Source organism: Microcaecilia unicolor, chromosome 9 (genome assembly GCF_901765095.1).
Source record: "Microcaecilia unicolor chromosome 9, aMicUni1.1, whole genome shotgun sequence".
Lineage (NCBI taxonomy): Eukaryota > Metazoa > Chordata > Amphibia > Gymnophiona > Siphonopidae > Microcaecilia > Microcaecilia unicolor.
In genome coordinates this window covers 42,085,419-42,111,612 of record NC_044039.1, presented here as the reverse complement: position 1 = coordinate 42,111,612, position 26,194 = coordinate 42,085,419, and the positions used below count along the sequence as shown (strand labels likewise).

Below are 26,194 nucleotides of genomic sequence, written 5' to 3'. Positions count from 1 at the left end.
AAACTATGAGCGCTATTATGGAAATCACCGGCGCAGATATTTAGGCCTGATTTTAAGTGGCCTAAATGGGTGCGCCTACATTTTAGTCACAAGAAAGGCTTGTGCACACATTCTATAAACTACACCTAACTTAGGCATAGTTCATAGAATTACGCAAACAGCTTGGTTTTTTTATGCCGATTTTTGAGGCGCCATTTACAGAATTTGGCCCTTAATGTTAACTTCCATTTTCTATGCTTAAGAATAGACATAGAGAGGGTAATCCTGAGAAGCATTTAGGTGATTGACATAAGATGACCCTCTTGTGGATTAGTCATCAAAGACCAAACAAGAAAAAGATTACGGAGATCTGTACAGTAAACTATTATACAAAAAGCAAATCCCCATAAACATCATGACTTAATGCCAGTCTTGGAGAAAAGAACCATTTAAGAGCTGGACGTATGGCAGGCACATTGGACTCTGAACTCCAAGGCAAGCATAATAAAAGTTGATACAATATATAAAAAAAGACTGGTCAAGCTGATTTTCAGCTCAGGTAGAATTGATCATATCAAAGTAATCTGTGGATATTAGTGTCAGCCCCTTTATTTCAGGGCTCAGAACTGACTGTAGGATCTCAAGTTCTCAACTCCACTTTGCTTGGAGAATTAAGTGGAAGAACTTTCAGACCCCCATTACTGTACACCGCCTTGAGTAAATTCTTTCAAAAAGGCGGTAAATAAATCTTAATAAATAAATGGTGTACTTTAAATTACAAAAGTACTAATGATAAAGCAAAAATTGGTATCCTAAAATGAAGAAAAGACAAGAACTCTAACTCAGATACCTGCAAGCATAAGGGAAGGGATTTCAGCTATTGCAAACTATTTTGTCTCAATCCAATCAGAGAAATTCAAGAGGTACTTACCTCTCGATTATCTCTGTCTGCTTGAACCAGGGTTCCCTTAAAACAAGGTTCAATGTAATGAACAAAATCATTGTACTGTGGAGAGAAATATACCTGTCAATGATGAATCCAAATCCCCCACCTGAGAAAAGGGTATGACTATAACATCTTAGCTTGACTACTGATTTACATAACTTAGGGGCCCTTTTACAAAATGACGGTAAGTCCAACGCTGGCTTACAGCATGCTAATCTGGAGCTACCGCCGGCCCAGCACAGGTGCCGTTGGTAGTTCCAGCCCTAGCAAGCGCTATTTCCTGCACTATGGGAAATCAGACCATATTTTTAGTGTAGGAGCCCTTACCATCACCTCAATGGGTGGCAGTAAGTGCTTCCCCAACACCTGCATGGCCACGCGGTAAGAGCAATCTTACCACATGGCCATGGCTATTTTCAGCCTTTTTTAACCGCTGCGGTAAAAATGTCTCTCACCACTAGCACAGGGCCCTTTTTACCGCAGCTTATTAAAAGGACCCCTTAATTACTCGCCCTTCCTGAAAGCATCAAGGCAAGGTACAATAGAAAACAAACATCACAGATTTATCAATAAGCCCTTACCCCCAAACCACGAGCCAAACCCTTTTGTTAGAGAAACAAATGACTTTACTATGTTTAACAGAAGACCAAGTCACAGCTCGCACTGATCCTTATTATGTGGTTTATGACACTGCACTGTATCGTTCAACAGATGTGGATGAACAATGCTGAAAAATCTCTGTTTAGGTTCTGTTGTTCTTGAAATCTAATTGACCATATATATTAAGGAATGGTCTCTCTCTGCTTCATTTTGGTTTTGTTTTGATTTTCTTCTGGGTTTGTGATCTCATTTTCTTTTGGTTTCTCCCCTGAGGTCTTACTGACAGGTGGTGTACATTTTTTGGCACTTTATATATTTTTATTACTTTAGTTAGGATTTTCTCCTGTTTATTTACATGTAGTGTTTCTAAGTAAAAGTGTACTTGTAATTATTTCAAATTTCACATAAAGTTGGGGGGGGGGGGGAGTAATATTTAACCAATGGCAATCCATGTTCTTATACATACTAGCTGCTGCGGGGATTTCTTGTACCTGAATATTTAGCACTGGGCTGTAGCCAGGCAGTGGCGTAGGAAGGGCGGGGCGGTGGGGGAGGTCCGCCCCGGGTGTCAGCGGGTGGGGGGGTGCTCCGGACAGCCCTCGTCTTCTGCCCCCTTCGTTTTTTTTTTTTAATCCATTGCAGCGACGCAGGCAGCGCTTCGCATCTGCCCTGCGTGTGCTGTGAAGATAGAAAATCACCTCGTTAGCGTCGGCCCTTCCCCCGTTGTGTCCCGCCCTCTTCTGAGGTAACTTCCTATTTCCTCGAGGGCGGGACACAACGGGGGAAGGGCCGACGCTAACGAGGTGATTTTCTATCTTCACAGCACACGCAGGGCAGACGTGAAGCGCTGCCTGCGTCGCTGCAATGGATTTAAAAAAAAAAAAATGAAGGGTGATGGCAGGAGACAGGGCTCTGTCAGCTCTCCACGAGGGGGGACGGGGACGGGACCGGGTCGGGGGGGGAGCTCAGATGGGAGAAGGGGTGGGGGTGTTCAGAGGGGACAAGGGGATTGGGAAGGGGTGGGGGAGCCCAGAGGGGAGAAGGGGAAGGTGGGGGAGCCCAGAGGGGTTCTCAGATGGGTGCTCGGAGGGGAGAAGGGGATTGGGGAGGGTGGGGGAGCCCAGATGGGACTGTCTTTCTTCTATGTTTGTGCAGCGCTGCGTACGCCTTGTATCACTATAGAAATGCTAAATAGTAGTAGTAGTAGAAGGGGATTGGGGAGGGGAGGGGTGGGGGTGCTCAGAGGGGAGTGCTCAGATGGGAGAAGGGGTCTGAAGCTGGAACTGGGGTCTGACAAGGGGCAGGAGGGAAAATGGGTCCATGCCTGGGACAAGTGGGAGAATGGGTCTAGGGCTGAAAAGGGGGGATGCAAGGCATGTGGTGGATGAAGGGGGCTGGAACTGGGGGCTGAAAAGGGGACAGGGAGAAGTGGCTGGGGGCTGAAGCTTGGGACTAATGGAAGAAAAGGGCTGGGGACTGGTGGGATAGTAGGGCTGAAAAGGGGGGCAGGTGGGAGATGTGGGCTGGGGCTGGAACCAGGGGCAGGTGGAATAAGGGGGCTGGAACTGGGGGCAGAGAGAGAGGGGACATACCCTGGATGGAAGGGGGGAGTGTGAGGGAGGGCAGACCCTGGATGGATGGATGGGAGAGGGAGGGCAGACGGATTGAAGGGGCAGAGAGAAAGGACAGATGGTGGGTGGAAGGGGGAGAGAGAAAGAGGGCAGACTGGGGCAAATGGTGGATGGAAGGGAGAGAGAGAGAGAGATGGCAGACTGGTGCAAATGGTGGATGGAAGGGGCAGAGGTAGAGGGCAGATGTGGATGGAAGGGAGAGAGAGATGGCAGACTGGGGCAAATGGTGGATGGAAGGGGCAGAGATAGAGGGCAGATGTGGATGGAAGGGAGAGAGAGAGATGGCAGACTGGGGCAGATGGTGGATGGAAGGGGCAGAGATAGAGGGCAGATGTGGATGGAAGGGAGAGAGAGATGGCAGACTGGGGCAGATGGTGGATGGAAGGGGCAGAGATAGAGGGCAGATGTGGATGGAAGGGAGAGAGAGATGGCAGACTGGGGCAGATGGTGGATGGAAGGGGCAGAAATAGAGGGCAGATGTGGATGTAAGGGAGAGAGAGATGGCAGACTGGGGCAGATGGTGGATGGAAGGGGCAGAAATAGAGGGCAGATGTGGATGGAAGGGGCAGAGAGAGAGGGCAGACTGGATGGCAGAGAGAGAGAGAGAGAGAGAGAGAGAGAGAGAGAGAGAGCGAAGACAGATGCTGGATGGAAGGAAGACTGAAAAGAAAATGAGGAAAGCAGAAACCAGAGACAACAAACTGTAAATAAAATACATATTTTTATTTTTTTGCTTTAACATGTAAATAAGGTAATCTTTTTATTGGACTAATTTTAATACATTTTGACTTAACTTTCAGAGAACAAAACCCCCTTCTTCAGGTCAGGATAGGATACTGTAACAGCACTATACTGTATTGACCTGAGGAAGGAGATTTTGGCCCCTGGAAGCTAAATGTATTAGTCCAATAAAATGGTATTTTATTTTCTGTATTTGTTTTATTTCTATTTGTTAATTTGTAAAGTGGTGATTGGTATTTGTTAGTTTTTTCAAATTTACATCTGCTGTCTTTATATTTTGCACAGTACTAGGGGACATTTTCTGTTTCTGTGGTGTTGCATTGTATACAGAGTCTGGCATCGGGGGTTCAGTTTAATTTTTGACTAAATAGAAAGTTTATTATTACTTATTCTATAGTGGATTAGGGTGTATCTGTGTTTGTGAAAAAGGCATGGCTTTCGGTTGGCATTGACTGTGCAGGATTGACGATCTGTACTATTCTGTCTGTTGTCGTTTTACAATAGTTGAATTGATGTTCTAGTGTTCACTGTAGTGTTTAAGATGCTTTCCTTTTCCCTTGTGTGACTCGTACAAATTACTGCTTATGGTATGGTATAATTGCTCTATATATAGGTCCTGGGTGTTTTGTATTCTCGGTATGCCTTGTACTGGATTTGGGGGGGGGGGGGGGGTGTTAAAAAATGACCGGCCCCTTGTGTCAACTACCCTAGCTACGCCACTGTAGCCAGGTATTCAGCAGCCAGCAGGAGCTATCTGAATACTGCCGATATTGAATGCTGGTTCCCAGACAGCTATCCAGACATTAGGACAGCTATTTTGGGGGTCAATATTCAAAAGGATTTAACCAGGCAGGAGAGGCTTAGTGCCCACCACTGTGGCACCTAGATCGAGGCATGAAGTTACAGATTTGCCTCTTAGGCACTTCTCATTCTTTCTTCTTTCCCTCCTGAGGGATGTCCAACTTACCGCAATGATGTTGACAAAGTCATTTTCACCCAGTGTGTCCAGGATAGTAGCGATTGTGTGTTTGGCAATCGTCATCCTTAGACCCTTCATGCTACCACTGACATCCACCAGGATTACAATGTCCTTTGGGGAGGTAGCTGCTTGGATGTACCTTTATAACAAAGGGAAATAGGCTAATAAAATAAGAATGTGTGTTAGATAAAAATTATGGCAACTTTGTTATACGTAAGATCCTCATTTATATGTCCACCAGAGGTTCTATACAATGCTAGATGACAAGATAATCCAGTGTTAATTTCAGTGATGTTCTTAATGGAGGTGAACTTGGGTGACTGCTGGAGACCCTGGACCCAACCGCAAAATTACCACCCTATAGACACAGAGCTCAGTCACGGCATCCCATGAGCATTCCCCCTCCCACTGGCAAGAGACCTAAGAGAGCCAAGCTCTTACTTGCAGCCATCTCCTTTTTGCTGGCCGCAACTAAAGTCTAAACTAGGGGTAGGCAAACAGTTATCAAGAGCCACAACGCAGTCAGGTTTTCAAGATTTCCACAATGAATATGCATCAAATCTATTTGTTTAGTTATTTATAAAAATATGTATATATACCACTATTATGGAAACAATTGCACTCAGAATAGTTTACAATTTAAAAAGAACAATAACAGTAGGAACAAGAATAAAATAGAAAAGATATAAAATACAAATTTGCTAAATTTCAATACTGATATATTTCAATGCTGGACCCTATAGGCCTGAATAAAACAACAAGGTCTTCAACCTCTTCCTAAAGCATAACAATAAAGGTTGATCTTTCAAATTTAAAAAAAGATGATTCTAGCATTCTGGGCCAATAATTTTAAAGGACTATTTTCTCCAATGAACGAGCCTCATAACATCCCAACCAGGGACCTCAAATAAGCGTCTGGTCGCAGATCATAAAGTTCATCTTGGGTGATATGGCACCAACAGATCCTTAAGATACAATGGTCTGGACAGATCAATAAGCTTATACATAATTAATCACCAACAATTTGAACAAGCAACACTGCCATACTGGAAGCCAATGTAATCGCAACATATAATGCCAAATACCGTCCCAACTTGTCAGTCCAAATATCAATCAAACAGCCAAATTCTGCAATAGTTACAACTTATCAAGATATTGCATACAATGGAAGCAGTATATGCAAATTAATCTCATGCATATTGTGGAAATCTTGAAAACCCAACTGGGTTGTGGCCCTTGAGGACCATGGTTGCCCACCCCTGGTCTAACCATACAGGTCCTGCATGTTCAGACCATGATGTCAGATGGAAGCTGGCAGAAGAGGCAGCAGCAGGTAAGAAGTGCATGCTACTTGCCTGATGCCTGCAGCTAGGAAGGTGGAAAGGATCACTTGGGTAGAGGGCAGAGAAAGGCACAGAAATGGATTGGAGAGGAAGGAAAAGAAAAATACATGGTGTTCATGGAGAGGAGAAAGAAAGGCACTAATCTGTGTGCATGTTGGGGGAAGAGAGGAAAGTATGGGGGGATGAAAAGAGGCAAGTACAAGGTACCAGGGTACATGTGCCTGGGAGCTTGGTAAGGGAGAGAGAAAGACACAGTTATCAGTGGGGGAGGAAAAGAGGGAAAGCACCTGTAGGGGCAATCGTAGCATGAGAGGATAACAACAGTGTGTCTGTGTGCTTGAGACCTTGAGACAGGAGGAGAGAGAGAGAGATAGGGAGGGAGGGAGGGAGGAAATGAGAAACGGGGGAAGGTATGATGAGAGGTAGCAGTGATGAGGGAGAGGAGAGAGCAGGAAGACAGAAGTGTTATATGTTAAGGGGTTCCACACCGGCTGTACCCTCCTAGGGCCAGTCCTGGTTGTACATACAGAGAACTCAGCAGCTCAAATAGGAGTACCAGATACCACCAGCATTTTATTCAGATTATTGGGCCGGGGGGGGGGGGGGGAGTAATTCTCTAGTAGCACAGTAACAGGCTGCTGCTGTTCTACTAAAAGAAAAAGCAAGTGTTAATATGGCAGGATCTAGAATCATGCACAGAGGTCTGTATCTCATTAAGGCCTACAGGAACAGCTCATTTCATGACCATATACATCAGGCTGCTTGCTGTAGAAAGAGGAGTAAATGTGATCACCTCTAAGAAAAGATGACTAAAGTATTGAAACCAAAATGTTGAGAATGGCCGATTTTCCTTGTCACGGGTCCATAAGCAGTCTGAAAAAGATACACATTTTTCAGACTTGTAGCTTTTTTATTATGTCACATAAAAGGATGGTGGACTGTAGTATTACAAATTGGTTGATCTAGAATTCATTAAAATCTAATTTTTTGTTTCTGGTGACGTTAGTCACCTTTTCCCAGAGATAATGACAAATATGTTTTGGGGTTTTTTTGGTTGGGAGTGGGAAGGACTCAATACTGTGGATCACCAAAAACCTGATACAGTGGCAACACCCAGACCTTTCCAGATTGTTCAGACCTTGTCACAGGAAGCCATCTTTAAACCCAGTCTTATGTCATAGTCAATCTTAGGAATGTATTAAAAGCAGCAATATGACATGACAATAGAAGACCCAACTATCCTTCAGTCAACATGACTGGTCCTGTAAAATCTATCACATGGAAAGACAAGTTGTATATGAGGCAGCATCCTAGGCCAACATACAATCAGGCTAACTGTAAAATCTTGGGCTTCTATCTTACCATGTTTTAGTTGAGTAGGGCCACAAAGGCTCAATCCATAAAGATGACATTTCCCATGCAATGGTTTGGAAGAAAGGAATATGCAGCTAGGTAGACGCAAATGCCTTTTCCTAACCATTACCAAATAAAAGAGTGAAAGACAGGAAGAAGGCACAATAGGTCAGAAACTACAAGATGCTCACCAGCCTCGATTCCTGCAATCAAAAGAGATAACTCCATTTTCATCCGGCATCCATTTGATACCTGAAGAAAGAGAGAAAACTGTGAAGATGAAATTCAAGAATCTCTCTTCCTTTAGATTTGGCTGTCGTTTTACCTCCTTCTCTCTCACCCTCCAACTGTAAATTAACACCCCAGTGCATATTATTTTCAGAATATACTTGGTTTTTTGTGCCTCATGCTTCAACTAGGAGGGCAAATAAACAAGCTTGTTAGAGATGCCTATCAAAAATGCTCCGCAAATTCTGGACTATGCTCTTACACTGGATCACCATGCCTACCACACATGCTGTTGTAGCAGACCTCTTGTTGGCTGGGGCTGAAGGTCACCCCTGAGGTAGGTACATAATCAATTTGTAGCATCTATGGCCAAATTTACTCCTTTCTCCTCTAAACTTTGACTTACAATTATAGCTGGCTCACTATTATGGACAGCAAAAGAGTTAGGCACAGAAGAACAGTAACTAGCAAAAAGGATCACCAGAGACCAAGATGGCTTCCAGATAAAAAGTCCCTTTCATGAGCAATTCAGTATTTAGCAAAATGTACAGTATAATGAAAAGTAAAAGGCAAATTGCCCATAGAATTACAATAAACTGGTTGCAACACTGATCATAACACTTCATTAAAGAAACATGGAAAGCTCTGCTTGGTGTCAACTTCCATCTCTTTCATATGTTTAGCAACAGGAAAGTTAATAAAATACCACTCTTTGCTCTTTATGATGGTACATCAAATTCTCTATGAGAGATTCTGTATCCATTTCTTCTCAGCATAGATGAAATGGTTACATTAGATGGATTACCGAGTCTCTTAGTTGGCTGGCATGAGGGTTTCTGTGCTCCTATCCCAATGGCGTTTGTAGTAAATTATTCTTTAGATTGTATAGGTATTCCCTGAGTACTATGAATTTGTCTTGTGAACAGGTTAAGAATAAGCCCCTGTGTTGGTGAATTATTCACTGATACTTTTAGGAGTCTGGTACTCACCAATTCCACTGCTTTCAGCCTTCAATCCCTTCCCCAACTGGGATTTACAGTTGTCAGCAGCTTCAACCCTTGCTCTTCTCTAATGTTTAGGCTCCAGTCTCTTCACCATGCCAGCCCTTCTGCCTTAGAGCTCTCTGTCCCTCTGAGGGACACCTGTGGTTCAGACTGACCTCTCTGAATAGTTAAATACAGGTGAGAAACCCTTGACTCTGCTGCTCTTTAATGTGCACGGGACAGTTGAATAACACAAGAGCAGTCCTTATGTTATTACTGCTCTTATACCTCCCTTAGTGACTTGAGCAGGGAGCTAAGGCTCTGATAGGCCCCAGAGTGGGGTCCCCCCACCCTTAGTGCTCCTCTACATCCTTCTTAGTTGGACTCTCCTGTAGGACTGGAAAGATCTGCTATCTGGACCCCCTCTAGGTGAGGAAAAACATGGCTCCTCCTCTGTTCTTAGGTTTTATACCTCCCTCCAAATGTTCACAGTTGAATCTTATCGGGTCAGAATCTCTGAATGTACATCATATTGTTACACTGTGATTGTGATTGACATCTTTTTTTTTTTGAGCAGAATGTTCTGCCTGTAACTGTAATGACAAAAGCATTTTTGGCCACCTGCTGCATTGTAAAAGATTTTACCACTATGGAAGAACCCACTGCCCAGTCTGAACTTCAATGCTAGCACATCCTTGCTACATACAATTAGATACGTGCACTAAGAAATTATATGCTCAGAGTGGGAGTGATTGTTTCGCTATAAGAAAACAAGTGAGTCTATCTTAGAATGAAAAGTCTAGCAGATAATCATTACTAGAGAAAAAATTCTGGGGGCAGAAAAGTTGTGGATTTTTAAATAGCAGAAATGTTAGTCTGGAGAAAAATATTGCACAAAGACCTCCTGCTACGTATTTTACATTTAACAGGAGTCTAATAATAACAGAATACTATAAAAAGATAATGACTATAATAGAGCTCCTCCAGCTTGCCAGTAATATAGATAAGCTAAGTCCCGCCTTTTATGCCAGCAAGTAATTCTTCATTTCCCCTGATCTGCATGCCAAACATCTTTAGTAATGAAATATCATCCTTTTGCTCTGCAAAACTGGCAGCACAGCCAAAATAAAAATTAGTGAATCACTGAACGTTCTGCCACAGACTGGAATGCAGTAGAGGTAGCTCAGGAGGGGGAAGAGAAGTAGATGCAGTGGAGGCAGCTCAGAATGGGGGGGGGAAGAGGAGTAAATGAAGTGAAGACAGTGAAGGCAGCTCAGGAGGGGGAAGAGGAGTAGATGTAGTGGAGGCAGCTCAGGAGGGGGGATGAGAAGTAAATGCAGTGGGGGCAGCTCAGGAGGGGGAAGAGAAGTAGATGTAGTGAAGGAAGCTCAGGAGGGGGAAGAGAAGTAAATGCAGTGGAGGTAGCTCAGGAGGGGGGAAGAGAAGTAGATGCAGTGGAGGTAGCTCAGGAGGGGGGAAGAGAAGTAGATGCAGTGGAGGCAGCTCAGGAGGGGGAAAAGAAGTGGATGCAGTGAAGGCAGCTCAGGAGAGGGAAGAGGAGTAGATGCAGTGGGCGCAGCTCAGGAGGGGGGAAGAGAATTAAATGCAGTGCAGGCAGCTCAGGAGGGGGAAGAGGAGTAGATGCAGTGGAGGCAGCTCAGGAGGGGGAAGAGGAGTAGATGCAGTGGAGGCAGCTCAGGAGGGGGAAGAGGAGTAGATGCAGTGTGTGTGCTGCAGAAAGCAGGGCCTAGCTATCTGTCCTCTATAAGCTCTCTACTAAATCTCATGCTACAGGGTAACTAATGCCTTTGTCTTACCCATTTTGTCTCTCGATATATGTCCCAACTTCACTTATCCTCTCTGCTGACTATTAAGATGTCAGCATTATATTTATGCAAGCCTATTAAAAGTGTTTCATTTTTAGTGACTTCTGCGCAGTCTGTATTGAGGCACCAGTCCTCAATTTTACTTTGAACTTCTTTCTTTTGTTTTGGCTGGAGAAAAGAACTTTTATCTTCCCTTCATATTGCAAATAACTCTCCTCATGCTCTTTGACTTGGCTGTACTGGATCTATATTTACATCTAACTCTCCTCCTGGACAACAAAGAAAAAGCCTACAGCAACCTGCTTCAATTGGACCATCCAAGGATATCAGAACCAGAAACTATAATGTTCATACCTACAATCCGTGAGTTAAAGTTTTATTTTAACCACATAACTATTTCTAAAACTCTGAATCTGTTAGATTTCTTAAAACTAAAGTCAACCATCAGCCCCTGTATTGTTTCCACAGAAATTCACATATAAGTGCTAAATACAGCCATTTGTTTTCTATTGTTGGAAGCCATTTATCTTTGACTCTCTTTGCTTGTGAAATAAGCTGGATTTACAACTGAAAAACCTCCACAGATACACATCAATTGGAACAAAAGACATCAGGATCAGAAACTGCTAACTAAACCTCCACTACAACTTTTGAGATAATGTTCCTGTCTATAACTTATACAACCTCTAAAGCTCTGTTATCTTGCTGAAGCTTCCTCAGCATTAAAACTTCCAAATAATTTCACAGGAGTGAAACACATCCATCTACTGCATGTCTTTGATGAACAGAAGTGCCTGTTAAATATTAGATACTGGACTTTAAAAACCAAATTACCAAGCATTTCCCCTGGCTACATTCCAAGGTATGGTTATGGTCAATGACGCTTCTTTGTCTTACAAATTCCTGAACCTCTCAGATAATCTCCTTTCCCCTCTCTACTGCCTGCAGTAATTCCAAGCCTGCACTTACCATCTAATTAATTGCATAAAGTTAAGCAAAACAGCTATCCTAACTTGTGCTTAGTTAATCGGGCACCAGTCTGAATTGCCCCCCATGGGGGACTGCACGAGGCAGCAGACGGCGCTCGGGGAGCCTGTGCGGGTCCAGCGAATGGCACAGCTGTTGCCCTCGGAGCAGGGAGAGGTATCCGAACCTCTCCCCACGGGGGACCGCACGAGGCTGGCGGGACAGCAACCGCGCGCCCGACTCTGCCTCTTCACCCACCCAGAGCAGGGAGAGACGATCGAGCCTCTCCCACAGGGGACCACACGGGCTGTGTGAAAGCGGTCATGCGCCTGGCTCTGCCTCCTCGTCCGCCCTCCCGCTGGTTCCTCAGACGGAAGCAGGAAAGGGGAGCATGGGAGTTATGGAGGCATGAGGGAACCGCCGAGGCCGCCGAGGGCTCAGTCGACAGCACCGAGACCAGAGCACAGCAGCAACGACAAGAGGAGAAGGGGCAATGTGGCGGAGGCCCCGGAGACAGGCTCCGAGGGGCTCAGAGCAAAGCAGTGGCGGCAGCCAGAGGCTGCTGCCCCCCTATGGTGTCTAATGCCAACATAGACACAGCTCCCAGGGTTGCAGAGTCTCTGTGCCCTGGGAAACGCGTCCGATCACCAGACCGTGATTAAAGTGCCTATTATATTTCAAGATACTGAGACTTTACAACTGACAAGGCTTGAAAGGCCTGACATTAAAAACCAAAGTAAAAACTGAATAATTGCTAGTGAATTGTAGACACCTTCAGCAGGATGGGCGTGCCTGAGAAGGAGCCTTTTGCACTGCATTTGATCAACCAGAGAAGGCAGGCTTGTGAGGAGAGCAGATTGGGGCAACACGGTCTTAATAGAAACCACAGGAAATATATACCATAATAAATACCCTCAAACTACTCCTAATAATCTACTCCCTAACACTGATCCACTTAACACTAACCACGCCACTTGCAGAAAACATCATACCCATACTACACAATCATTATAGATTGATCAAATACACCACACCTCACCAAACTGTTAACAACCTAAACAAAGGAAGAACACTTGCATGTGAACAACCACAACAGAAGGGAAAGAAGGGCCCAAACAAACTCACCTCAACAAAGAAACGACAACTAACAAAAGTCCACTTAACACCAAATACAGAAGACCCATTCCAAACAATCCCAAGTGGGCTACGTCAACGCCAGATCCACTGTAAATAAAACAGCAATACTAACAGACTGGATCATGTCAGAATACCTCGACCTACTCTTCCTCACTGACACTTGGATCCATAACCAAAAGCACCCTATAATCCTAGACTTGTGCCCTTCAGGATACAAAATCAGACACTGGACCAGAAAAGAAAAGAGAGGTGGAGGCATAGCACTAATCTATCAGTCCCACTTTACCATCGAAACCACTGCCGAGTCCATAACACCTCAACTTGAAATTGCCTCAATCAGAATCCACAACAAAACCCTATGCAATCATGTGAATTGTGTCTTGTTTTACAGACCTCCAGGTAATTGGAACGAAGGCCAGACCAACTTGTGTAACCAACTCCAATATACTAGTAATAGGAGACATTAACCTCCACCTAGAAGACCCAAACTCTACCAACACACGAAAATGCAAGGAATTCCTCCACTCATGGGATCTTAAATGGCCACACATGCAAGCAACCCATGTCAAAGGGCACACACTCGACCTCATATCACACAATCTGTCCACAGACCAGAACCTAATAATAACAGAAATTAAATGGACAGAAACACCATGGACCGACCACTACAAACTAAACCTATCCCCAAAATGGCGCAAAAAGGGTTCACACCGTATACAAGAACACACAACCTACAGCACAAGAGGCCAAATAGACGCGAAAACATTCTGGCAACAGATATACAATAACGAATGGACAGCACAAACAGACTCTATATACTACCTCTCAGAATGGGATAAAAGATGCAGAAACATACTGGACAAAATAGCACCCTTACAAACAAGAACCTCACGAAGGCATAACTCGATACCATGGTTCAATGAAGAACTGAAAAAAATAAAAGCATAATCCAGGAAACTCGAACGAGCTTGAAAAAAAATAAAAGACGAACACGCACTAAACGCATGGAAACAAATACAAAGAAAATACAAATACGCAATAAAACACACCAAAAGGTCATACTATAAAACTAAAATAGGGCCAGATTACAAAGACACGAGAAGAAATTATACCAACTCGTGAACAAACTACTAGACATCACCTTGGTCACCACAACCAATACAGACATGCCATCTGCAGACAATCTTGCTTAATACTTCAATGAAAAAATTGCAAACCTACGTAACACACTACCTCAGGACAACACCGATATTGAAAATTTCACCACTGGCTTGGACCCAACCCCTGGTGAATACCCAGCGGACCGACCCTGGTCAAACTTCGCTCTCCTCACCGCAAAAACAGTCACCCAGGCAATTAATAGGCTCTCCAACTCTCACTGTAAATTGGATACCTTCCCAGCTACCTAATAAAATCCGCCCCCCACTGCTTCATAGCAGACCTTACATCCCACTTAAACTACATGCTTCAACAAGGTCTCTTCCCTAAGGAAAATGGCAACATCCTACTCACCCCAATACCAAAAGATCCCAAGAAAAATCAAACGAAATCACTAACAACTGCCCAGTAGCATCAATCCAACTGGTAGTCAAACTGATGGAAAGCATGGTAACCAAACAACTTACTGATTATATAAACAAATTCACAATATTACACGAATCACAATCAGGATTTCGCTCCCTCCATAGCACTGAAACAGTACTAATTACCCTCCTAGCCAACTTCAAGCAGGAAATAGCAACAGGCAAAAGCATACTTCTCCTCCAATTCGACATGTCCAGTGCGTTCGACATGGTAAACCATAAAATTCTACTAAGACTCCTAGATTACTTCGGGATTGGCAGACACATACTTAGTTGGATCAAGGGTTTCCTAACCACTAGAACATATCAAGTGAAATCAAGCTCAAACATATCACCACCGTGGAAAGCAGAATGCGGAGTACCTCAAGGATCACCACTATCACTGATCCTTTTCAATCTAATGATGACCCCACTAGTCAAATCCTTATCCAACTAAGGCCTTAACCCTTTCATCTATGCAGACGATGTCACAATACACATTCCTTACAAACGTGATCTGACAGAAATCACCAACGAAATCAAGTTCAGCTTGAATATCATGGACTCATGGGCAAAACGCATTTCAACTAAAACTCAACACAGAAAAAACACACTGTCTCATCCTCTCATCCCAATACAATACGAACAAACCCACAAACATAAACACCCCAGATTATACCCTCCCTATCTCAGATAGCCTGAAAATTCTCGGAGTTACAATCGACCGTAACTTCACACTAGAGAACCAAGTGAAATCTACAATAAAGAAAATGTTTGACTCAATGTGGAAACTCAAACGCGTGAAACCATTCTTCCTGAGGGAAACATTTCGCAACTTGATACAATCAATGGTACTAAGCCATGTAGACTACTGCAACGGAATTTATGTGGGATGCAAAGAACAAATTATAAAGAAACTTCAGATCGCTCAAAACACGGCAGCCAGGCTTATATTTGGAAAAACACGATTCAAAAGCGCCAAACCCCTCCGAGAAAAACTGCACTGGCTCCCAATCAAAGAACGTATTGCTTTCAAAATCTGCACCCTGGTTCATAAAATTATCTACAGCGAAGCCCTGGGATATATGACAGACCTCATAGACCTACCAACCAGAAACACAACAGGATCAACACGAACATACCTAAATCTTCACTACCAAAGCTGCAAAGGACTCAAATACAAATCAACCTATGCATCCAGCTTTTCCTACATAAGCACACAACTATGGGATGCATTACCAAAAGCCGTGAAAACAACTTATGATCACCTAAACTTCCAGAAATCATTAAAAACTAGCCTGTTCAAAAAGGTATACCCTAACGGCCCAACTTAAATGCCTGTACCCTGCAACACAACAAAACCAAAGCTCATAATGGACACATAATAACTCTTCCTCTCTATGATTCTCTTCCTCTCTACGATTCCCTAACGTGTCTGTACACAAGAACCTTATTCTACCACAACATTACTGTATTTGTTCATACAGGAATTGGTGAACGCCTTTACGGTACTATGTAAGCCACATTCAGCCTGCAAATAGGTGGGAAAATGTGGGATACAAATGTAACAAATAAATAAAATAAATAAATCATATGATATCTATGTTATATGAATGTTCTGCCTATTATGGTATATCATTTGTATTCTGCTAACATTTATCATTTCTGTTATATGAATGTGCTACTGTGCTATTTTAATATGTACATTTCTGACAGTGTCCCATATTATTGCTGTTATTAAGATTTAATTTGCCTGTTCCCAAGTTTATCTCATTTTTTTAAACTGAGTATTATGCTTACATTTGGTCATTTTACTATTGCTATGCTGTTAATATCATGCTGTACCTATTGTATAACAACTTGGATGAATCACCTCATGAAGGAAGTTAATAAATCTTTATAAACAAATTAATGTTGTGTCTAGAAAGAAGAGTTGTATGTGTGACTACATATATGCTCAATTGCTGATAGCAGAATCCATGTGCTGGTCTGGACTTGAGCATCAGGCAGAGGTGGCATTTTTCTGTGGCATACCTCATCAGGTCTGAAAGTATAGGTGCCCCATGTTAAGAGAGGCTTGGGGAGATTAAGCCTCCTCAGCCCAAACCATGACCTTCCCCTCTTTCCTGCTCATCCTCTTTCTGCTGAGCCAGCTACCTTCCTGGGTCACTGTTGGCAGAAGCAGTAAAATGTACAGGAGAGACGTGCCATGGGCGTAGTGTGACTGATTCATTTGGGGGGGGGGGGGGACATAGAATGGGACCTGGCATATTAGCTTATTCATTTATATATATGCATCTCATACATATTCATTATGGTTATTTAAAAACACAGACACACGTACACACACTCCAGACTAAAACACTGAATATGAAGCCAGTATTATCAAAACAGTGAAGATATATATAATTTTTTAACTGAAATGAGCCAGCAGCATGGGAAATTTCTCTCATTATGCCCCCTCTCACATTTACACAAATTAGCAAGGGAAGAGTACACTTCCCTATCCCCTTCTCTAGGCCCGATACCAGCATCCTCCCCTTTTCTTTTTCTCCAAATCCCAGCTCCTTCTCCCTCCCTCTCTTCCTCCTTACCAGCAACTCCCCATACATGCCACATGGATAGAAAAAAGTACCCCCCCCCCCACTCCAAACAGGCAGCATTTTTTTCCTGGGGACAACCACAGGCAGCACTCCCCCCTCCACCCTACAGGCAGCACTTTTTTTCTACCCTCCGCCCCCAGAGGCAACAATTAACCCTCGGGTATAGATTTTTTCCTTTTGGCTCCCTCCATTGACAGCACTCCGAACTGGATTCAACGAAGCAGCACTGCAGCGTTACTTCCTTGCAGCATGGCCACGGAGGAAGACGAAATATGAAGACTGCGGGTCGGACCTCGGCTGGCGGGGGTTGGGGCCCCTCGCCAGCAAAAGTAAGCAGCGGGGGAGGGTTGACGGCGGGGAGGGGGGTGGAGAGAGGCGGCGGCGGCGGGGGGGGGGAAGGGAGGCAAAAATGTGCCCCCCCTCTCTGGCTCTGGCCCCCCCTACCGCCAGATTCCAGATACGCCCCTGCTCCAAGGTGCAGTTCATGGCAATCTGCTGCCTGAGGCGAGGAATGAGGTGGCATCCCCCCAGGCACCTAAAAGAGAGGGCCCTCTGAAACCTCTCATCAGGAAGGAGGGTGAGGAGGTCCCCTCATTCTAAACACTACTCAGGCAGTTGTCCCAAGAAAAAAAAAAAAGAATGCAAAGATATTATGTTGCCTGGAACTCTAATATATATAAAAAAAATACTGACCCCTGACTCTGCATTGTCACAGTGTTAAAAGCAAGCATATGTTCTGCATCCACAGGAATGCAGAGCTGAACTAGAGTATTTCCCCACAGAATTCACCATACAAAATAAAATCTGATTCTGGTTTCATCTCAGTATCAGCAACATAATCTCTCTCAAGTAGCAGACATATTAGGCCCAATATTCAGCTGGCAGCAGTCAGTATTTTGCTGACTATCGTCAACTTTATTCCCAGATATTCAATGCCAGGCTATTTCCAGGCACCAGAACTGAATATCCAGGCATACGCAGCTGGATAAACCATAGCTGGTTAAGTGTAATATTCAGCATTTAACTGGCTAGGATGAACCGTATGAAGATAGGACTTTGTTCTCTGCAGTTACCCTAGCTGGTTAAGTGTTTTATCCCTTTTACAACTTAACATACAAATATATTCAAATTGTGATCATCGTCTCAGGAACAGCATATGTTCCTTCTACTGCCAGACACTTGTTTAAAGCAGACATCATGAATCTACATACAAAATGTGAAGACCACCATCTTTATTTTGGGTGAGAACTAGGGCCACCAAAACTTAAAGCCCGCTTTCAAATAGGGCCAGACACTTTATGAAATAACACAAAACCCTGCAAAAAGATACTCAAAACCTATACAGAAATCTTAACACACCATAACAGCCCTAAAATTTATGAAAGACAGTGTTATATACCTGCTATTGGAAAACTGAAACAAGCTAAACTGTTACACATTCCCAGGGGCGTAGCCAGACAACAGATTTTGGGTGGGCCTAGGCAAGAATTGGGTGGGCACCAAGTGTTCTACCCCCCCCCCCCCCCCCCAAAAAAAAAAAAAAAATTATCTCAGCTGGTGGGAAAACGCTTCTTTCCACCTTGGCAGCAGGCATGCACTGAAAACTGAGCATGCGCAGGTGCCGATGTTGTGGAGAGTAGCATTTTCGTTACCATCGGGGGAAATATTCAGCTGGCGGAGCTTGGGATTCCCACCAGTTACCACTAATCATGTGCTACTGTTGGGTGGGCCTGAGCCATAAATGGGTGGGCCCTGGCCCACCCAAGCCCACCTGTGGCTACGCCACTGCACATTCCTACACAGACACTACATGCTAGCAGAATCTTTCACCTCAGTCGCACATGCAGAACATGGACAAGCCCTCACCTGATACAAAATAGGGGACCATAAAAATCATGCAGACAGAAACTGAAATGGAGGCCCCCTCAAGAAAGCCAGACTATAAGTAGTGCAAATACTGGCAAAAGAGAAACAGAAATGTATTTTCTCCTGTACTCTACAAAATACAAAAATAGAAAAAAATGTACATTCCACAAAGCAGGCACATCTCAGTCCTTAAAAAGTATTAAATAAAAATAATATTTTTCATTTTCTACCTTTGTTGTCTGAGCATTTTATTTTTTCTAATTGGGCTGGTCCCAATCTCTTCCACTTTCCATGTGTCAGTTTTCTCCTACATTCTTTTCCAGATTGGCTTTTCCATTTCACTCTCCCTTCCTTTGCTACATCTGCTTGGCACAGATTTCATTTTATTTATTTATTTTTGTTACATTTGTACCCTGCGCTTTTCCACTCATGGCAGGCTCAATGCGGCTTACATGGGGCAATGGAGGGTTAAGTGACTTGCCCAGAGTCACAAGGAGCTGCCTGTGCCTGAAGTGGGAATTGAACTCAGTTCCTCAGTTCCCCAGGACCAAAGTCCACCACCCTCACTACTAGGCCACTCCTCTACTCCATTTTGTTTTTTTTCCCCACTTTTCTCTTTTTTACATTTATGTCCCTTTTTCTCACTCTCTAGTCCTTAGTCTCCATTTCATTTCTCATCTACCTACTGGCTTTTACTATCTCCCTCGCATTCCCTCTCCACCACTGTACTTTCAAAAACTTTAAAAAATAATAATAATGCATAGATATTAACTACTTGAGTATTATGGTTGATTCTTCTTTGTCATTTCAATCACATGTGAAAATGTTATGAAAAAAAATTTAAATTAAAAATGTTGTGTAGGTTGAAAGATTTGTTATCATTCAGATTTAGAACTGTTTTACATTCACTGGTGTTTCCGTTATTTGATTATTGTAACTTGCTCTTTTTATGTTTACCATCTGGCACAAAATGTGGCAGCTCGGCTTATTTCAAGGATTTTGAGGTATGAGCACGTTTCACCAGTATTATGAGGACTTCACTAGTTACCTTTGAAATGGAGGGTTCAATTTAATGTTTTGTGCTTGATTCATAGGGTAATGCATGGGAATAGTTTGATTCCTTTAGCTATAGTTTTGCAGGTTTACTGTCCACCTTGTCCTTGAAGTTCCACAGATAAAATGTTGTTAAATGTTCCCTCTTACAAGCAGATTGCATTAGAAGACATTAGATGGAGGGTGCACGCCTTTGGAATAACCTCCCAGTAGAATTTCGCAAAATCGAGAGTTATCTTCAGTTTAGGAAACTACTCAAAGTTTTCCGGGCTTATGATTCAAATTTTTAAGATCTGAAAGTTTGTATTGTTTTTATTGAACTTATTTTAGGGTTGTTTTTAAATTGTGGATGTATTTTTGTACACCGCTTAGAACTGTCGATAATGTGGTTTATAAATCTTGTTATAAATAAATAAAATCTATATATTATATTTTCAATAGAACTTTTACCCAAATGAAAGCTTAAAGCATGCATATTTTGATGGAGGTGCTGTTCAGGTTGTGTTCTTTGTGTGCATCTGGTTTGCTGCGTTTCTTTTCTGGTTTTGGTATAGTGTGTTTTGCATGGTCTTCTGATTTGACTAGTGGGCCGCTTTTGTTTCACTGCATTCGGTATCCGCATTGGAGTGTAAACGCACTCCAAATGAGTATACAGTATTAGTTATTTGCCCTCCCCTTGTTCCTTCCTTCTCACCCAGTACTTCCCTCACCCGTAACTGTCTTGTCTGTCTGTATTATTTAGATTGTAAGCTCTTTTGAGCAGGGACTGTCTCTCTTTCTGTCAGGTGTTCAGCGCTGCGTAGGTCTGGTAGCGCTATACAAATGCTAATAATAATAATAATAATAATAATAATATAGTGCACACAGTTTAATATCAGACCTCTCAAATGGTCCTTGAATGCCTCTTTTTAGTGTGGTTAAATGTCAGTACATTCTAAGAGTAGTCACATGGTTCAAGGTGGCTAAAAACCACATGCAGATTCGCCCATTCTACTTCTGTAGTTTCTTTACCTTCATGCAAGGCATGATAGGAACCTAGTCTATAATGGAAAGTAGGCACCCACTTTCCTTTACAGGATACTAGTATAACAGGAGCAGTATGCACATGTACAATTTAGGTGCGAGCACTTTCACCAAACATAGAGCTCGTGTATACATGTACACCTATGTTCTGGAGATATGTTGTGTGTGTAAAGTAATAGGCATCTGGCATCTCTACTGTACAACGGTTGAGATGCCAGACTTCACTGACAATGGTGTTCTCTTACCTGGGTAGAGCCTGAAAAAACCAGTAGAACTGCCAAAATACTGCCAGGTCAGTGTTGGATCCCTTTTGAAGTTGTCCACAAAAATAGGATTTAAGGCTTCAGACACGTAAACTCCATTTAAAATATGAGGGTCTATCAAAGAAGAAGAGGACATATTAGGAAGCAAGGATAAGGGAGCAAGATGAGACCAGTTTTTGATATACTGGGAATACTGTACTCATGCAGTAAAAGGTGCATTTTCAACGGGATCTAACTGCCTAAATTGAGTAGGCTGCTGGATAGGTCCCTTTGAAAATTTAGCAGGAACAAATCTGGGTGGTCTTGGAAGTGAGGGTCATCAGACAACAAAGTTACCCAGCTAGCACTAACTTTCAGCATAAACAACCAAACTTTATTAGTTAAATCTAGGTGAAGGGATAGCTGGCTTAAGCTTCTGCACCAGGACCTAAGATCCACTCTTCCCCAACCCTGAAGCCCCATGTCCAATACAATACCTTCCCCCACTAACACATGAACTTGTACTGACCTTTCTTCTCCCCTCCCACCTTCCTGAACCAGCATTGATCCTTCCTCCCTCCACAGCAGTGCCTGTGTCCAATACAAGCATAAATATGGCAGACTCATACCATCTAAGACCTTGGGTACAAGAATAATGATATTAAACATGATCCTTACTTCAATTGGCAACCAACAAAATTGCTTCATTACTGAAATTATATGATCCCTAGCCTTCAGCACAACTTGTATCATCGCAGTCATGTTTCAAATAATTTGAAGCTTTTTAATCATGCTGTGCAGCAGACTAGTAAGAACCACATTGCAATAATCTAATTTCAGGATAAGTAGAGCCTAAATTCTTTTGGTTGATAAGTAACCATCAACATTCCAAAATCTGATCTTATTACTTTCACAACATGGATAGGCAGGTCCATTCTGAAATCTAACAGATCTGCAGTTCTCACACTGTACACTTATGGGGTAATTTTATAATGACTTTTCTGTGTGTAAAAGACCTTTTATAAATCTGCTCGACCATTTACATGCATGTACATGCTCCTATAAGACTGTGCACACTTATATGAACACCTCATACAACAACTTCTGGGTGATGAAGTTTGGGAAGAGTGAAGGCAGAGCTGCAATGTAAAATTAAAGAAAGCAGATCAAAAGAAAAAACAACATGTAGATAAAACAAGAAGTAGATAAAAGAGAAATAACTGTTTTAATAAACCACTTCTTTTATCTACTTGTTGTTTTTTCTTTTGATCTGCTTTATTTTATTTTGCTTATCTAAGCAAGCAGATCATCACCTCTCTTTCTTGTTGTACTTGCAATGTATGCCTACTTGTGTACAGCACTCACACACACTCATCTACATTAAGCTTAGGAGAATGTGTAAACTTCTGCATTTCACTTTACACACTGTTGGAATTAATTCTAACAGCTTGTTTTATAAAGCTTTGGTTAGGCCCATTCTAAAGAAATCTACATTGGATCCCCTTCTACCTAGTAACTATCGCCTAGTTTCCAGTCTTCTGTTTTTGGCAAAAGTACTGGAAACAATTGGGGTTTTTTTTTATATCAGCTCCAAGCTTACTCTGAATCCATTAATGATCTTCACCCATGCCAATCAGGTTTCCGGTCAGGATACAGCATGTAGATGGTAATTATAGCTCTTTTGAGTGAACTTCATTCTCATTTGGAACAGGGTCAGATTGCATTTATCGTCGATTTGATAGATCACAGTCTTTTACTCCAGCGACTACGCTCTCTTGATAACTGGTACGGTCTATAAATGGTTTTCTTCTTTATTAAGAAAACAGTCATTTAGGGCTTCTCAATCTGTTACTACTTCTTTTCACTCTCTCTTTTGAGTGTTTCACAGGGTTCAGTATTGTCCCCCTTTATTATTTAATTTGTATGTTAGTCCCCTAGCACTCCTTATTCAATCTTTTGGAATTCACTCTTATTCCTAGGCAGATGATTTTCTACTCATTCATTACACAATTCTGCATCAAATTGACTTAAAACCAATTCGTCTCCATGAGGTTGCCAGGTGCCTCAATGATCATCGCCTTGTTCTTAATCTAAACAAAAGAACTGCTATCTAGATTACAGGTTTTTTGCCAACACCCTCCTTAAATCCAACTTTATTCGATAGGCAGATTGTTCCAGTAGCCTCTTTCAAATATTTGCGGATTATAATTGACTCTGCCCTTTCTTTTGGCCCTCATGTTTCTTTAGTCCTGTAGATTTTTCTTTCTTCGACAACTTCCATCTATTAGCAACCTGGTTGATTTGGAATCTTTGTGCACCTTATCATACACATGCATTAGTACTTGATATGATTACTGTAACATCGTCTATGCAGGTATTACAAAGGCATATTTGAAAAGATTACAAACTCTTCAGAACACAGCAGCTCGCATTATCTGTTGAGCTTTCAAATATGACAGGGCTACTCCCCTTTTACAATGTTTGCACTGGCTTCCTATAGAATACAGAATTAAATTTAAAATTATCTTGACACGCAAAACCTTTTACATGCTACTCCTTCCACCTTGACCACACCATGCACACCAACTCGAACTCTGCAATCTCTTACTGATAATAGATTGGTTCTTCCACCTCGTTCTAAGGCTAGATGGGAGTCTATCCGTGCTTTAGCCTTTTTTTCTTTCATTCCCCAGCACTATGGAATTCATTACCTGAATCTGTTAGGTTGGAGAAATCCTACCCGCTTTTTCTCACTGCTCTGAAAACGCACTTTTTTCAACTGACTTTTGGCTCTCAGTGATTTTTCACTCATCTATCTGGGCAGCATTTCCTGCAATGAGGAAATATCAGGGATGAACAATGATAAATTTTGGTTTTGTGAAATTATTTTTGTATGAACGGATTTAGGTTTCTTGTTTGTATGGAGTTTGTATATTTTCCTACAATTTTATGGAGTTCTTTTAGTTCTTTTAATGTTTTATATTGGGTAATGTAAACCGTTTTCGCTTGCTCTGCAATTGTAATGGTATAGGACAAATAATGCATGATATTTGATTGGATAAGATATCTGGATAAGTCAGTGGCACTAAATATATCTGGATAAAGATCTCCAGATTTCTATGGCCAATTTATGCAGACAGCAACTGAGTATCAAAATGTTCAAAAAAGTGCTGTACATTAAAAAGACAGTTTTATAACAAGGTGCATGCCTTGCACGCTTAAGTGCCCAGAAAAGTGGTATTACACATATAATTGCACTACGTGCTACTCTATAAGATAATGCATAACTGCAAGGGGGTGTATATATGGGCAGAGCATGGGAAGGCCATAGGCGGGGCTCACACATACACAGCTTACAAAATAGTGTAAGTTGCATGCAATGCTTGGGCACTTAGGCATGCCCATTTATACCTGCTACGGACTTGGGGTTGTCATGCCAACATTTAGGCATAAGAATAGCCATACTGGGTCAGACCAATGGTCCATCTAGTCCAGTATCCTCTCTCCAACACTGGCCAATCCAGGTCACAAGTACCTGGCAGAAACCCAAATAGTTTCAACATTTCATGCTACCATCCCAGTGCAAACAGTGGCTTCCCCATGTCTGTCTCAATAGCAGACTATGGACTTTTCCTGTAGGAACTTGTCCAAACCTTTTTTAAACCCTTCCTATTTGTTTTAAAAGTGTTTCCATGTAACTTCATTGAGTGTCCTATAGTCTTCGTAATTTGTAAAAGAGTAAAAAAAAATTGATTCACTTTTACCCATTCTATACCACTCAGGATTTTGCAGACCTCAATCATATCTCCCCTCAGCCATCTCTTTTTCAAGCTGCAGATCCCTAACCTCTTTAGCCTTTCCTCATATGAGAGGAGTTCCATCCCTTTTATCATTTTGGTTGCTTTTCTTTGAACCTTCTGAGATAATGTGACCAGAACTGAATGCAATACTCAAAGAAGGTCCCACCATAGAGCAATACAGGGGTATTATAGTATTCTCGGTTTATTTATTGTCCCTTTCCTAATAATTCCTAGCATCCTGTTTATGGGCCGCTGCTGCACAATGGGCAGAAGATTTCAGGATACTGTCCACAACACCACCTAGATCTTTTTCTTGGGTGCTGACCCCCAAGGTGGACCCTAGCATCCAATGTGGGTTTATGCTAGCATTCTATAAAGGAATCAGAGCCCCCAGATACTGTTTATAGAATAGTCGCTCCTCACAGGGCATTGGGGGTGCCTGTTATAAAATTGTCACCTAGGTAGCCTGTGCACTAAAAATCATGAGAAGGACGCTTGAGTGCATACGAAGATGGATGAGTAATAGCAAAAAAGGAAATGATAGCACTTTTCTTTAACTCTCCGCGTGGAACTCTAGAGATCGTGGAGTGGAGGAGTAGCCTAATGATTAATGCAATGGCCTGAGAACCAGAGGAACCAGGTTTGATTCCCTCTGTAGCACCCTGTGACTCTGGACAAGTCACTTAACCCAACATTGCCCCAGGTACAAAATAAGTACCTGTATATAATATGTAAACCACTTTTTTTGCAGCCTCAAAAAGGTGGTAAATCAAATCCCATCCCCTTTCCCTTTATATAAACCAGATGGAGAGCTTCCAGAGGACAGGCACTAAAACGGAATGGTCTTCATCATAAAGTGTATGGAGGACAGACAAAGATCTAAATAAGTTTGCACTGGAAGAAAGGAAGGAGAGGGCAATATGATAGATACCATTTAAGTATCTTCATTGTATAAACACACAGCAGGCCGGCCTCTTTCAATAGAAAGGAAGGAATGGAATAGATTATAGGATGAGGATGAAGACAGCATATTCTTTAGTACTTTAAGATAATATTCTTATACGGAAAGGGTGATGATGATTGGATCAGCCTATGAGTGGACGTAGTGAAGATAAGTACAGTATTTGAATCAAAAAAGCATGGGACAAGCACGGAGGATTTCTAAGGAAGAGGAAGGGATTGCAGAGCTCAGCAGTTGGCGAGGATGGGCAGACTAGATAGGCCATATGGCCTTTATCTGCTGTCATTTTCTATGTTTAGACAATCTGTAGAAGGTGTCATGGAATTTTTCAAAATCAGTTCTCATTTTTCAGATTTACATCAGATTCGCTTC

The 26,194-nt window shown here is 42.4% G+C and overlaps 1 protein-coding gene across 1 annotated transcript in view; it reads right to left on the bottom strand.

Annotated features, from left to right (window-relative positions):
• CACNA2D4 (calcium voltage-gated channel auxiliary subunit alpha2delta 4) overlaps positions 1 to 26,194 on the bottom strand; it is a 531,111-nt gene that overhangs the window by 426,710 nt on the left and 78,207 nt on the right. The window contains 4 exon segments of the mRNA XM_030214826.1: positions 911 to 985; positions 4,865 to 5,015; positions 7,764 to 7,824; positions 21,065 to 21,196. Of these exon segments, the coding sequence (XP_030070686.1) occupies positions 911 to 985; positions 4,865 to 5,015; positions 7,764 to 7,824; positions 21,065 to 21,196 (419 nt within the window).